This window comes from Sorex fumeus, unplaced genomic scaffold (genome assembly GCF_029834395.1).
Source record: "Sorex fumeus unplaced genomic scaffold, SorFum_2.1 ptg000015l, whole genome shotgun sequence".
NCBI lineage: Eukaryota > Metazoa > Chordata > Mammalia > Eulipotyphla > Soricidae > Sorex > Sorex fumeus.
The window spans coordinates 13,518,730-13,535,367 of NW_026606072.1; the positions used below are offsets into that span (position 1 = coordinate 13,518,730).

General features: G+C 39.6%; 1 protein-coding gene across 2 annotated transcripts in view; it reads left to right on the plus strand.

Moving 5' to 3' along the window:
* The window catches only part of ERCC8 (ERCC excision repair 8, CSA ubiquitin ligase complex subunit), a 45,726-nt gene that overhangs the window by 16,254 nt on the left and 12,834 nt on the right, over positions 1-16,638 (plus strand). For both annotated transcript variants that reach the window (XM_056112064.1, XM_056112065.1), the window contains 5 exons: positions 1,144-1,267; positions 8,091-8,172; positions 9,540-9,608; positions 11,280-11,346; positions 15,964-16,064. In XM_056112064.1, the coding sequence (XP_055968039.1) occupies positions 1,144-1,267; positions 8,091-8,172; positions 9,540-9,608; positions 11,280-11,346; positions 15,964-16,064 (443 nt within the window). The remainder of the gene's footprint in view (positions 1-1,143; positions 1,268-8,090; positions 8,173-9,539; positions 9,609-11,279; positions 11,347-15,963; positions 16,065-16,638) is intronic.

The following is a 16,638-nucleotide window of genomic DNA, read 5'->3' on the forward strand; positions in this document are numbered from 1 at the left end:
GTGATTTCCCCAAAACAACTTTGGTACCTATTTTCAAAATGACTTTATTTTAAAAGTTTTTTTTCGAGTTCTTTTTTGTTCAACACTTACCTATTGGTGTTGAACAAAAAGAAGGATCTTATTGTCTGTCATATCCATCATGAGCCTTTCAACAAAAGATTAAAAACACGAATTAGATTTTTCAAATAACATTAGTAGACACTGACAGAACAGAAAGATTAAAGGTTAGATGCAAGACATGTCTTGATATTTGCTCATGAAGCAGAATCTCCTGTTTGGACACACACACACACACACACACACACACACACACCATTTTCTCCCCCCCATTTAATTCTCATATCCCCTCCCCAACATACATATATCTTAACCACTTTTCCTATACTTACCAGCCTATTCTATTGCAAAAATCACCATCCAAACAAATTCCCTCCCCCCTCAAGGGTGATAATCTTGAATCTGGTTTGTTACATCCAACTTCAGTTCAAGATTATTTCCATTGAGTTTCTACTAATTTATACACTTAGGTACTGTGATTCACAGTAGTGTTAATGTTCCAGGAATACACTGTGGCTACAGTACACCGATGGCCAGAGTACCAGCATCTCTCTGCCACTGTCCCTAGGTCCACTGTAATAGCACACACACACTTAGCAAACTCAGTTCAGAAGGTAAACTCTCGGGATTCATTACATTCTTTTATCACAGAGTGAGGTTTCATGCTCAGACGGTATGCCATGGATTGCCATGTGACTCTCACCAATTCTGAGGATGGTTGCGCTGATGAAATATTTGGGAAAAGTAAATCCTAAAGCAGAGTAAGCATCTCTCTTTATAAGGAAAAATTCCTATCTCTTCCTTGTGAAGTTCGGGGTATCTGACTCATCCCTCCAGACTATAGTACAGAAACAGAAGTTTCCCAGTTTTAAGTCTCCATAACCTGTTTTAAGTCTCTACAGGAAAGTGCGGCCTCCATATTGAACTATAGAAGCCTGGAACTTGAGATATCTGGATATTCTTGATCCTTCCCTGGATAGCTAGGAGATAGCCACATGATATAGACTTAGTCATCTACCTGAAACTGATAACTTGTTATTATATTAGTTTTGAAAGTCATGTAAGTCATTCATTTCTGTTTCATAGAAGCCATCCTGATGTTCACAAGTACAGTGTGGAGACTGTGCAGTGGTACCCTCATGACACTGGCATGTTCACGTCAAGCTCATTTGATAAGACTCTGAAAGTGTGGGACACAAATACTTTACAAGTGAGTACATCGAGACCGTTCCAAATTGCCCCATAGGGTGAAGGATAACAAAATCCTTTGACATATTAGAGTGATATTTTGCCAAATTGTCATTTATGTTAGATGTGAAAACAGAATAGTGGTAAAGGAGATTTAGATTGCTTAAGTTCTTTTCCTCATTAAGTTGCCTATAGGTTTGTGGTATTGAGTAAGTATATGATGCTCTCTTATTGTCTTCCTCACAAATGGAGGTAATGATTATGCCTTATAGAATGGTTGTAAATGAATTGATCAATGTAAAGTACCTGGAATAATTCTTCAGCATATTATAAATCACCCCAAACCACTGGCTATTTTTTTTATGTAGGAGTACTGCTATTTATTCAGCCACTGATTAGCTGATTGAATTGGACATGAACTTCACCTTATTTTTTTTCTTTTCATTTTTTATTATCTTATTATGACATCTCATTATGACATCTTATTATCTCATTCCTACTTTGGACAAACTGGCAGGCTACCAAATGTAATCTGCCCACACGGCAGAGTCTGGCAAACTCCCCGTGGCATACCCAATATGACAAATACCAGTAACAAAGATGGGTCTCATTCTCCTAAAGAGCCTTGAATATAGCACTTTCTTAAAAATCTCAGGACTAGGATGAAGGAGACGTTACTGGGGCCTGCTCGAGGCAATCGACGAATAACAGGATGGTTGTGATTCGTGATTCTTTTATAATTTTATTTATTGAATCACCATGAGAGCAGTTACAAAGCTCTCAGGTTTAAGTCTCGGTCATACAATGAAACACCTGACCTTCACCAGTGCCCATTCTCCACCACCAAAAACCCCAGTATACCCCCATCTCACACCCTCCCCCTACCAGTGAGGCAGATGATTTCCACATTACTCTCTCTACTTTGATTACATTCAATATTTTGACACCAGAACCACCATTATTATTTGGGATTTTACCTCAACACTCAGATCTGCTGAAAAGGCAACAGTAGACAATTTGTTTTCTATTGATGGTTAGGAATAACATATGATGTCACATGGCTGCAGTAGTGGCCGTGCGATTTTGAAATTCCAAAATTTCAACAATCTGGAGGGATTTCTGCCAAAACCTGCTGGGTTCCGAGATTCGTTCCTGAGTCTCTGGGATCATGGCCGTTAAGCAGCTTTGATCAGGAGTCAGAAACACCATTTGTGGGTGGCGAGTCGGGGTCTCGTTGGGGTGGGGAGGAAAGGGCTGATTCCACCCCCATCCTGTGAGGCCCCACATGTCTCATCACTGAGGGCCCAAATCTGCCTGTCCAGTGGCCTCTGGAGGATGGCGGCCACCAAGCCGCCTAGGGGGAGCAGGAGGAGGGACAGCACCCTTTTCCCCTGGGTGGCCCGGCGACAGTAACCTACTGTGAGTCCGGATGCATTTCTGCCAAAAGCCCCTTGGTTTTGAGATTTGTTTCTGAGTCTCTGGGATCATGGCCGTTAAGCAGCTTGATCAGGAGATATTTATTATCTTTATTATTTGAAAACTTCTCTGATAATAGTGTCCTATTGGGGTGGGGGGGATGAGAAATGAAGTTATATCCTGTTGATCTAAAAATTTAAAGAATAGGTTACTGATATTTTCATTTGAAACAGGAGATAAATAATTATCTTGTAATATTAAATTTCTAGTGCTAATCCTTCCCTTGAGCTCTTGCTCGACATTTATGTATATGTCTACAAAACCTCTCATTTAAACATAGTGTCATATTTTTAAAAAGCCACGTGTTCAAAACTGAACATAATTGCTCCTCACACTGTCGTTAAATCTTAGCAATTAGTCTTTCAGACTTTTGACTTTCTCTTTTCTATCTTCCCATCATTATATGTATGGGCCATTAGTAAGAACTCCTATTTTTCTGTATTGCTTTTCTTCTCACATTTTCCATGGTGAATTCTACCTTGAGTTAATCTTGTAAACTAGTTTTATCTATGTACCCAACCCCACTAATGATGCTTTTTGGCATTCTGAGTTCTCCATAATCTCATTCTCTTCCTCACCCTTGCTTCTACTTCTTTTCAATTTAAATGATTTGCTCCCTTTAAATTGATCTTTTGCCTTTGATCACACCTGGACTGTGTTGTTTTTCTTATTTCAAATTACTTTTCCCTTCTCTTATTTCTCATAACTATAAGTCTGTATCCTTTGACCAACAAAAATTTCCACAGTCTCCCTAGCCAACAGACATGGACAACCATGTGTGTTTCTTGACTCCTGACAACTTTCTTGGCCCACCATAAGAATGAGTCACATGGGAGAAATTATCCATAATGAACTCAGATTTAAAAACTAAATATGAATAAGTAGATTTATCACTGGTGTACTAGTCCTTTTTAGAAATGTGCTTGTACTTTTGTATTAGAACTTTAATACCCAGATTAGCCCAGTAACTTTGAAAGATCTCTTTTAATTACAAGAGATTACTTACCTTTATTTTATTTTTGTTTTTGTTTTTGTTTTTTGTTTCAGGATCACACTGGCACTACTCAGGACTGACTCCTGGCTCTGCACCCAGGAATCACTCCTAATGGGCTCAGAGGACCATGTGGGATGTCAGGAATTTAACCTGCATCAGCTGCAGCTCCATGCAAGGCAAGCACGCTACCTGCCGTGCCATCACTCGGGCCCCAAGATTATTTACCTTTTGTTTGAAATTAGATAGTCCTTTATAGCAAATAATTTAATGATTATAATTTAAATTTCTCTTAAACCTAAGTGTTTGTTATTAATCAGTTGTATATATTCTGTTATTTATATACAGTGAATACAGCTGTGAAAAGGTCATATAAATTTTTTTTTTTTGCATTATTATGACAAAAACCTGGAGTCTAAGTGATGCTACAAGGGTTAAAGCGCTTGTCTTGCATGTGGCTATCCTGGGTTCAATCCCTGGTACCACATATTGGCCTCTTTGAATAATGCTAGAGTGATTCCTGAACACAGAGCCAGGAGTAAACCCTGAGAACCACGTAATGTGGCCCTGCAACTGAAAAAAAAAATTCTGCAGTGGGTTACTTGAATTCAAAACTTTGAGTGTTCTCTCAGCTTCGTGGATATCTGCAGTTAGCTCTTTTATTTGGTTGGAATTTTATAGGATATTATTTTTAAAATATGGTTATTGTGCTGTTCCTGTCTTCACCTTCTGGCATTCCTTTAACCCTTGATACCCTTTTTGGCAGTAAGTATTCTTTCCCTTAGATTTTCTTTTTTTCTGAGTCTCCTTTCTCTTCCCTGGTGTCATTGCTCTGAACACTGCTTCAGTTTCTGATATTCTTTCATCTGTGTGATTTTCTTTATGTTTTCCACGTGAGATTAGATTTTCTTCAGTGTGCTCTTTCTACCCAGCGTGTGTCTGACGTTTTCTAATCCCTTCACACAATCTGATGAAGTGCTCCTTGTCCTCTTGTCCTTCTGTAACTCTTTTTTGATGCTTTGGAGCTGCTTCTCTGTGTTTAGTTGATATTCTCAAGAGTCATTATGTTTTATTGTTGTGTATAAGATACTTTCTTATCTCTGGCAATTCTGGTTTTGATTTCGTCTTTCTTTTTTTTTTTTTCTTAGAGTGGTTTTTGCCTACAGAATTTTGTTACTCATCAAAAGCTCCTCTTTCTCTCCTGCAGATGGAGCTGTGGTGTTAGTATTGGAATTCTTTGTTTCTGAGCGTGACTGGGAAGGGGAAGGGCCTTGAAGATAAAACAGAAAACCTGAAACCTATGGATCATGCTGTCATTCGTGGGGAATGGGAAAGAAGCCGCCCAAAGGAAAGCACCACATTGCTCTTCCACAGAGTGGGCTCTGCGGCCACTTTAGTCCCCTGTGTCTGCAAACAGTCTCCACCTCTGTGCCATTTCTGTGTTCTGCGTTTTTCCCGGTGCAGAGTAGAAGGTACCCTGCTGATCAGCTATAGCTAACCTAGATCATCAGAGCTAATGCCAATCTTGTTTGTCCAAGAGCTAAATTGCCAGCAGCACAATCTATATAGAGGATTGAAAACTGGGCTGACATTTCTGTTGCCTTGACCCTCCTGGTCAGGCCTGCCCACAGTAATGGTGCCTGGAGGCCACTGTACTTTCTGTCGGTGTCCTCGGTCTCCTCTCCAGGCCATTGCTCCCTTCTGGTCCCACTGATGCTGTGATCATGTGCCCTTGCATAGGTAAATGCATGGTTTCTCAAGCAGACAAGGCTGTGAGTGGGTGAGGCTTTTTCTAGACTGTGTAGTTAATTTATGACTGTACTTTAACAGGGGGCTTTGTTTGCCAGCATCTGGTCTGCCATTTTTCCAGAAATCCCTGGAGGTCATACAGACTAGTTCTATTTTTAATTTTTTGAGAAATTTCCAAACTGCCTTCTGTGGTGGCTCTACCAGTTTACATTCTCAGTCGCAGTTCTAGAGTTCTCTTCCCGCCCCAGCCACACTGATGTTCACTTCTTCTGTTTGATGAGATCCGTTTTGACAGTTAGGAGGAGACACCTAATTATCATTTTGATTTGGATTTTCCGGAATGACATTGAACTTATTTTTATGAACCTCTCAAAACTTACCTCTGCTTTAAGAACTGTGTACAATATTATAAAGTTTTTTGTCATTTTAGCAATATTCGTAGCACCATCATCATTTTCAGTAGCTTCAGCTTCAGATCTCAGGAATTCTCTCTCTGTGCTCAGCTATAAGAAGCAACTGTGCATCTGTTCATTAGTTTCACCATGCAGTTACATAGTACAGTCACATCTTTAGGCTCAGCTTCTAATTCTAGTTCTCTTATTATTTCCACCATCCACTTCCAACTTCAGTTACTTCCTCAACTGAAATCGTGAACTACTCAGTCATCCAAGGCGGGGTGGAAGAAAACAGCTTCTTCCAAACTTCTGTTAATGTTTATCTTTTGACCTTTTCCCGTACATCTCAAATGTCCTTAATGGGCTAGAAAATCTTTCTCAGGTGATTTTTAATTTACTTTGCCTAGATCCCCTAGCGAAATTGTTGTCTGTGGCAGCAATAGCCTCACAAAATGTATTTTCAAGTAACACTTGAAAGTGAAATTACTCCTCAATCCGTGAGTTGCAGAATAGATGTTATGTTAAAAGGCCTGAAAACAATATTAATTTCCTGAACATTTTCATCAGAGCTCTTGGATAACTAAGCGCATTGTCAGTGAGCAGTAATATTTTGAAAGGAATCTTTGCTAAACAGTAGGCCTCAACAGTAGGCTTGAAATGCTCAGTGAAGCATGTTTTAAACAGATGTGCTGTCATTGTTGTTTCTTTTGTAGAATACAAATAGAGTAGATTTATCTTTATTATTAAGGGCCCTAGAATTTTTGGAATGTTAAACAGGGACTGGCTTCCAACTTGAAGTCACATGCTGCTATCGTCTCTAACTAGAGAACCCCATCCTTTGAAAGGCTGAAGACAGGCACTGATTTTGCTCTGTAGCTGTGAGTTGTAGATGATATCTTCTGATGTGTATTTCACCTATATTGAAAATCTGTTTAGTGTAGCCACCTTGAACCTCAGTTGTCTTGGTCAGATTGCTAAAGGAATAAATAGGCGGTAAGAAATTTAAGACAAGGACTGGAGAGATAGTACACATGTTAGAGTGTTTGCCTAGCATTGCCTAGTGGCCATGATACTGATTTAAGTCCAACTCCCCCAAGCACTGCCAAGTCTGGCCCCTGAGTGCAAAGCCAGAAGTGACCCTGAGTATAGAGCCAGGTATGGTCCCGAAAAAGAGAGAAGGAAAGCAATTAGAAACGGTTTTAAAGAAAAAAAAATTGAACTTAAGGAAGAAAAAAAGATTAATTAGTAGAATTTGGGGAGGGTGATTTTTTTTTTTTAAACTTGGGAAAGGGAATGCTGTTAAAATGAAAGATCTTCACAATTATTTAGTGCAGGTGAGAATAAGCCATTAGGGATCTAGTAGATAAAATTGATAGAGTAAGATTTCAGTTACTACTAAGTGGCATCTGACCACTAGTGGAATCAATTTTATGAGAATGAGTTTTCATTTTTCATGATATAAGAGTTAAGAAAAGGCTTAAGTGGAAATAGATGTCTTGGTAAGTTTGTTGATAAGACGTTGTAAGCTATTGTGACCAAGTGCCTGTGAAAAATCAAAAATTAGACAAAGAGTCCTGACCTCTGGTACAGGTCAGTATGAATATAGGTGAGAGGCAGACATGGTTCTGATGTTGAGGACTTGGCAAGTGCGAGGGTTTGACAAAAGCATAGACTATACTGACACTTGAAATACTGAACTTTGAAATTCAAGCTAAAAGGATAAAGAAGTAAAACTAGGAGGAACTTAAAATGAATCCTAGGATTTATTTGGATATCTTGGAAGTAATTGGACAAAAAACTGGGAGTGGTATAAGGTTGTGATCATACATATAGCTAAAATGTGTGATTTCTGTGAAGGAGCAGCTCAAGCTGATGAGAGCCCTGAGTGTAGTAACTAGGGTTGCATGAATCTGAGAGGCAGAGTGTTGATGAGATCATCTGTATGAATGGTGATTCCCTGGGGTGGGGTAAAGGAGGATGGTGACCCAGGTATTTGTATTTTATGTCTGTGCTTATTAATTACGATATGTACTTTTGACACATAAAGGAAAACAGTGGTATGAGTAATGTAAGATTTTAAGTTATCAGGTATTTGAGATTTTATATTCCTATATTTAAGTGAAATGAATTAACAGTCAAAATTTGCTAGCCATGTAAAAATACGTAAATAGAAACTTGTTGCGTTTGTGATTATAATTGGAACTTAAATTTGTAAAATATCTTTTGATTATCAGACTGCAGATATATTTAATTTTGAAGAAACTGTTTATAGTCATCATATGTCTCCAGTCGCCACCAAGCATTGTTTGGTAGCAGGTTGGTACATGTATCCTTTTGTCTTTAAACATATTAAAATGGTTCATCATTCTAAATCTGGTTAATTCTGATACTGAACTTTTAACCCACTGAAAATAACAGTTTTTAAAATAAATATATTGTTTATGTTCAGCTTAAGAGATATTGAGAAAACTAGACCCTGTGCTAAGAATCGGATATTAAGAAAGCACCTTTTGATGCATTAAAGAAACAGCTGGGTTGTGGATGTGGCTTAGTAGTAAAATCCATGCTTTGTACATTTAGGGCCCCAGATTTGATCCCTAGTACTATTTTTTAAAAAAAGTGTTTCTTTTAAAACTACCAAATCTGCAAATATTTTCCATGAACAAAGCTTGGTCACTATTCCAGCTTAATGTGATGAAACAAAGAAATTTGTCCTTTTCTCCCAGGTTGTGTGACTAATTGAACATCAATTTGTATAAAAGCCCCAGCTTTTAATTTTTTTTTCCTGTATGCAGAAGAAATTAAAATTGTTTTGTAAGCATTGGGTCCCTGTGATTTTTCTTTTTCCTATATTGGATCTCATTTTTTAAAAAATTAAGAAAAAAATAGTCAAATGATCTGAAAAGATACAGAATTTTATATGCATTGTAGCAATGCAAATTTCCTGATTTTGATGTAGGCAGGTAGATAGGACAGGGCCCCATGGCAGTGGAGTTCCATGGGAGGTAATAAAACCAGTTGCCCCAAGACTGCAAAAAGAACCCACCTTGCAGACCAGGAACTAAGGCCTGATAAGACTTCTTCTGGCACCAACAGACCCAGAGGAGGCTGGACAGCTCACCAGAGAAGCTTCAGCAGGAACGAAGGAAAGGAATTTCGAAGACCTTCAACCATTCCCGACATTACCCCCTTGGCAACCATCCTAGCAAGGGGCTCTTATCTAGCTAGAAGTTCCACATAGGACAGCTTGGAGAAACCCTATAAAAGTCACCTTGAACAAAGGAAGTGGGCAAACATTAAGCTGCCCGAGCCCCAGTGCTGTTGTAGCCAAGCACATGCAGTGCCTGAGCACATGTGGTGCCCTCATCTCCCCTCTTGAGATGTGTACTGGGGCTCTCTCTGTCGCTGGAAATGCCCGTGTCCTCTCTTAAGTGTGGTACTCTCTCCCAATTATATGTGTGTATGTGTGTGTACATGTGCATGTATGTATGTTTTAAAAGCTGCAAACTCCAGTTAAATTTCTTGCCTATAAGTAATAAAAAAACTATGTAAAATGTTTTTAGACATATTTTTATCTCTGTAGGGAGAAAGTGAAAATGTCATCATATGGTAGCTTCTTAATTTCTTTTGATAGTAATTGTAATAATGCTTATCCAAAATACTTATTTTTTGTTTTTTAACAGTTGGTACCCGAGGACCCAAAGTACAACTTTGTGACTTAAAGTCTGGATCCTGTTCGCACATTCTACAGGGTATTTTTTTTTTTAATTTGGGACAACAACTACTTTGAGTAAATGTTCAATAAAAAGAAAGATTACTAACAATGTATTCTTTGTAAGTGACATGACTGATGTATTTTGTGCTTGCTGTTAAATCAACAGGGAAATAAAGATCCTTCTGTGCATTATTCTTATAAAACTGAACTATTGAGGAAATGTTTATGTGAACAGTAGACATAGGGGAAGGTCAAAGGAAATGAAAGTTCCAATTCAAAACCTTGCATGTTGTTTTTAAAATAATCTAGCCATGTACCTCTGACACTTGATGTGGAAAATACTTATAAAACTTAAGTGTGTACATTGTCTCATGCGTGCTGTATTAATATTGTTCTGACTGAATAAACATCCTTAATATCTAGGTAATTTTTCCCCCCAGAAAAAAAAATTAAGATACTGAAGTAACACTATTGTTTAAGATAATTTAAATTATTTTTGTTACTATTTTGGAAATATATCAGAGAATCTAATTTAAATGGTGAAAAAATGGAATGTAGAGCCAAATAGATAGTTCAGGTGATAGAGCACAGGCCAAGCATATGTGAGGCCCTGAATCTGATCCCTAACATCCTGTCCTTCTGCTAGCATCACTGGTTGTGTCCCTGGTGGTCGCTAAGCACCTGAGGACTGCTGGTTCAAGCACAAAACTTTCAAACATTGGATTGAGCATTGCTGAGAAGGGTCCTGCTCCCCTCCAACCCCTGCCTCCAGCACCACTGGGGGCCCCTATTTTAGAATATTAAAATGTAATAGAGAAATATACATCGGCTAGGGGTGCAGCTGTCAGCCCAGCAATGTCACAGTGTGCTCGTGTCTGGCAGTACTCACAGGCCAAAAGGGCCACACCAGAAATACACAGTGCTCAGAGACCGTCAGGGACAAAATGATTAGTTCATCACTGTAAAAAGGGATTTCAGAACAGCATGTGTCATGAACACTTGATGAGGGGGACATTTATTTTCCATTTTGATGAAATTCTGTTCATCTGAGCTAAGTAGATACAAATACCTGATTCGAATAGTCCTATGAATGCATTACCCTTGCTTTCTAAAAAAAAAAAAAAAGTTTTATACAAATCATCATAAGACACAGTTACAAAGTTGTTCATGATTTTGGATTTCAGTCATACAGTGTTCCAGCACCCTCCCCTTCACGAGTGTACATTTCCCCCCACCAATGTCCCCAATTTCCCTCCTGCCCGCACCTCTAGCCTACCCCTATGGCTATGCAAATCCCTTTATATGGTGATGAAATCATCATTTTGTTCTAGAATTTTTGGAAAATTTAAGAGATTTTTATTTTTTAGACTGTCTTGCAGATTGTAGTGGTTTTTATGGTGAAGGTAAATGAGCTTGAACTGTAACCTTTTTGGGTAGTTTCTTTATTATACTACAGCTGTATTTAAAGAGAAAAGCTCTCTTTTTCTAACTGTTCTTACAAAAGCAACCAGACCTTTTAAAATAAAATACCATGTATGAAAAATGCCCCATAGGCTTCACAATATTTAAACATAGATTGTTATGTAAAAAGGTTTTATAGCTTGTTTTTAATAGTCTTCAGTTTTTTTAGAATCACAGTAAATTAATTTGCAGTTTGTTTTGGTGTTTCAGATACTTTGTGAGACTTTTTACACTATTATGTTTGCAGGTCACAGGCAAGAAATACTGGCGGTTTCCTGGTCACCACGTTATGAATACATCTTGGCTACTGCAAGGTAAAGATCAATAATTTGGTTCAAAGTTAACATTGATAAGCCAGCATTTCGGAGAGTTGCTTACAAATAAAATAATTGACTCCTGAGCCTGGTGGACACAGCCCCTCTCCTCCATGCTGCAGGCCCAAAGCAGCGTTCCACCACCGGGCCCTCACACTCAGCTACTGGGCCCATGTAATCTAGCAGTGCTCAGTGATTCCCAGGCCTCCTAGGGAGCAATGCTAGGGAGACCTCCCCCAAAAGTAATAATTAATATGTGTATTTTAATTTGCACCACCAAAACTTGTCTTTCATTTTTGGGGCTACACCTGCCAACGATCAAGGATTATTCCTGGCTCTGCACTCAGGAATCATTCCTGGCAGTGCTTGTTTTGGTGTTACAATGGACAGTGCTCAGGGATTCTCCTGCTAGTGATAGTGGATGGGGGAGAGGGGCATGTAGAATGTAGGTCAGTGGTATAACACATGCTTCATATACAGGAATGGGGGTCCATCCCCAGCACAAAAATAAAGAGGGAAGCTAGCTTTTGCCGACTATTCTAATTAGCTAAGTATGATGATGATCTATGAAAAAAATCAGGACTCTTGGAACTCAGAGACAAACTCTAAGAATATACCATGTATATTTTTAATGATTTATGAATGAGAAATTGGCTTACAAAATGTTTTATAGGGGCTAGAGCGATAGTACAGTGGGTAGGGCATTTGCCTGCACCGACCAACCCAGATTCAATTCCCAGCATCCCATATGGGCCCCCTGAGCACTGCCAGGAGTAATTCCTGAGTGCAGAGCCAGGAGTAACCCCTGTTCATCTCCGGGTGTGACCCAAAAAGGAAAATAAAAATGTTTTATAATGTGCTTTCTATTTAAAAGTTTTTGACACTGGAGAAGAACTGTTCCTTGGAACATGTGACAAAAGAGTCGTCGGTGTCGGTATCCTTGTTAACACGAGCTTAGCCATGAGCATTGATTCATTCGAATGCCTAACAACCCGAATAGGACGATTACACATGAATAGATGTGGCTCACTGCCGGCAGTTTCTATCTTTGTTGTCTGTGCACCAACATCCAATTATGGTGAAAGAGAAATTGAGAAATTCTACGTGGAGCTTGAGAAGTTCTATAAAGAAGATCACACCTTCTACAAGATCATTGTCGGTGATTTTAATGCCAAGATAGGACCAAGAAGATCAGACAATGAACTCCACATCGGGACCCTTGGCCTAGAATGGAACGAACAGGGTGACAGACTGTCTGAGTTCATCATGTCAACCAAGACCTTCCATGGTAACTCACAGTTCCAAAAGACTGAGTCTAAACGTTGGACATGGGAGTCTCCCAGTGGACGGTTTCGCAATGAAATAGACCACATCATATTCAATCGGCGGTTTTGCCTAACCGATGTTGCTGTTGTCCCAAAATTCCAAACGGGATCAGACCACCGTCTCCTTCGTGCAAAATTCTACCTCACAGAATGAGGAGAAAAGAATGCAAAGTTTAAGAAGAGAACTCCCAGAACGACCACCAACTGGGAGCTCTTTGGCTCTGTTGCGGCAACATGGGAAGATGCCGTCATTGACAACATTGATGAGGAATACGATTGAATGATTCAGCACCTCTATGATTGTGTGAAGAATGCCAAGAGAGAGACATAACCACAAAAAACGCCTTTCTTCAAACACTCTTGAACTTACTCACCAATGTGGTTTGGCACATGCCTCAGGCAACCACAAGCAAACGTCCGCAAAACAATGCAGAGAAGTCATCAAGGATGACCTCAAAGACAGGAGAACAGCGGTGCTGGTAGATGCGGCAGAAGCCAGGAAAAGCATTCGTAATGCCCGCCTGCCCTTCACCAACTACAAGACCAAGATGACTGCCCTCCGACATCCTGATGGATCTATCACATCTTCCAGGAGGGCAATGGAGAAGATTATTCATGACTTCTACTCAGATCTCTTTAATAGCCACATCCACTTGCCCACATACCACATTCTGCACGATGGATATATCGTTCCCAATGTTCTCCCTTCCGAAATTCAACGCCATCTCATCGGTAAAGAAACAAAGAGCACCTGGCCCAGACAAGATCAGACCTGAACACCTGAAGAACTTACCATCAGTACTCATCAATACACTGGTTCGGCTCTTCACACGCTACCTGTCTGAATGCAAGATTCCATCCCAATGGAAAACCAGCAAGACTGTACTACTATACAAGAAGGGAGACATCCACGACATTGGCAACTATCGCCCAATCTGCCTATTGTCTGTCATCTACAAACTGTTCACTTGAGTAATCCTGAATAGGATTAGCAGAACACTAGATGAAGGACAACCATGTGAACAAGCCGGGTTCCGAAAAGGATTCAGTACCATTGACCATATCCACACGATTACTAAGCTCATTGAGATTTCTCAGGAGTTCAAGATGCCGCTCTGTCTAACGTTCATTGATTTAAAGAAGGCCTTTGATTCTGTTGAGATGGAAGCGGTCATAGAAGCTCTAGCCAATCAGAGCATACAAACTCAATACATCAGGATCCTCCATGAGCTCTATTATGGATTCACTACCAGGATCTCACCATTCTACAAAGTAATTATCCATGTCAAGAGAGGGGTTCGGCAGGGTGATACCATTTCACCAAAACTCTTCAGTGCCACCCTCGAGAACATCATGCGACGACTGGAATGGGAAGAAATGGGAGTGAAGATAGATGGTCGGCAACTATACCACCTCTGCTTTGCTGATGACATCGTTCTAATAACAGCAAACATCAGCCAAGTGGCACAAATGCTGACCGACTTCAACCGTGTGTGTCGAAAGGTCGGACTAAAGCTGAATCTTACGAAGACAATGTTATGAGAAACAGCCTCGTTCCTGACACTCCATTCGCTCTCAACAGAACCACCATCTCCGAATGCAAGTTATATATACCTAGGTCGAGAAATCAACATGATGAATGACCTGGCACCTGAGTTGCGCAGGAGGAAGAGAGCGGCTTGGAATGCCTTCAAGAGCGTTGAAGAAATAACTAAGAGGACAAAGAACCTCCAGCTATAAGCACATCTCTTCGATTCCACTGTTCTTCCTGCATTATCATATGCCTCAGAGACCTGGGCCCTACAAAAACAGGCTGAGAACGCTATTCGGGTCTCTCAAAGAGAAATCGAAAGAGCTATGCTTGGAATATCACGCTTCACTCAAATGAGAAATAGAATCTGGAGTTCTAACCTCCGTCAACGCTCAAGAATCAGGGATGCTGTCTCATTTGCCAACGCATCAAAAATGAGATGGACTGGACACGTAATGAGGTTTACAGACAACCGCTGGACTAGAGCCATTACTGACTGGATTCCACGGGACATCAGAAGATTGCGTGGACGCCCACCTACAAGATGGTCAGACTTTTTCGTCAAGACCCTGAATGATCGGTTTGAGGCTCTGCATGCTCCTAGAATGAACAGATGCCATTGGGCTACGCTAGCACGCAACCGGGATGGATGGAGACGTTACTGGCACCCGCTCGAGTAAATCGATGAATAACGGGGGATCAAGTGATCAAGTGATTTAAAATTATCTGGATAGGGCCAGAGAGATAGTACAAGTGGGTAAAAAGACGCTTGCTTTGCACCTGCCCAACCTGTTTGATTCCTGACACTCCATATGATCCCCCACGTTGCAGCAGGAGTGATCTCTGAGTCTGGAGAAAGGAGTAAGCCCTGAGCAGTGCTGGGTATGGCCCCCTCCAAATAATAATAATAATAAAATCTGTATAAGTAAAATGAGCTATAATATTCTTGAGGCCTTTGTGAGGATATGGTAATGTTAGTTGAATTGATATATATTTTTTCTTTAGGAATTACTGAAACTGATATGTTGTCATTATTTTGTATTTTTTGTTTCACTTACTAAAATAAAAATTAATGTCTAATGTGTAAAAGATATTATAGTTCTTATATGCCCAGAAGGTTTATTTGCTTACAGGAAACTAAAATGAAACTATATTGTCCTCCTTTATCCATCTTACTCTCTGTTGTTTATATATATAAATGTTTATTCACATTCATATATATGTATATTGAAGAATATCAATATGCCTAAGTAGATAGTTAAAGTGAAATTTTGAATGTGGCACTTTTTAGAATCTCAGGGCTAGGAGGAAGGAGACTGTTACTGGTGCCTGCTCGAGGCAATTGACGAACAACAGGATGGTCGTGATCGTGATTGTGATTGTGGCCCTAATTAGTACAGGACGTACTCCATTGGTCTTAGTTCGGTCCCTGGCATAACGTCTCCTGAGCATTGCTCGGAGTAAACCTTGAGCATCCCCAGGTGTGCTCATCTCAAACACACATACACAGAAAATTGTTAACTTAAAACAGCATAATTTTGTCCTTATGATCTAAAAGTTTCCTATCTACCACCCTAAGTTTAATCTTTTTGTTACTGTTAATATTGAATATTTGTTGAAAAACCATGTATACAATAATCCAAATGTACAAGTATATTTGCACTGATACACAAAGGCCACTATGTCTGAAAATACTAAGAAGGGAATTTGAGCTACAGTCACTGTCTTAACTGTGTCACTAGAATGATTTTTTTTTTTCAGTGCAGACAGTAGAGTCAAATTATGGGACGTGAGGAGAGCATCAGGGTGCTTGATTACACTTGATCAGCATAACGGGAAAAAGTCACAAGCTGCTGAATCAGGTAATGAAAAATGCATTTATATAGAAATATGTCAATAGCATATTTTATATGAAATATTTTGAAACATTGACAGATTATAATTTTTTTAATTTTTAAGGCATTTGCTATGTAATTTCTAAATTTACATGAACTAGTGGTTCCCTTTTCTTAGGATTCAACTAAGTATTGTTTCATCTGTCTCTAATTTTTCTTTTCTGTTTGTTTTGTTGTATTGGGCCACACCTGGCAATGCTTGGAGGTTACTCCTGACTCTACACTCAGGAGTTACCCCTGGCAGTGCTCAGGGGACCATATGAGATCAAACTCAGGTCAGGTTCATGCAAGGTAAGCACCCTACCCATTGTACTTTTGCACTAGCCCTTGCCCCGTGAATTTTCAAATGCAGAAACTTTTCTGTATTGACTTATTACTGGGTTTTGTTTGTTTACTTGTTTATTCTCCATCCATAGACTAACAGAAATTCAGTGCCATTTAGGAAGTTACAATAAGTTGTAGGAGGAGCACTATTTTGTGGTTACATTGCAGTAAAATCTGCCAGTCATGTTATGAGTCACCTACAACCCAAGGGACAAAG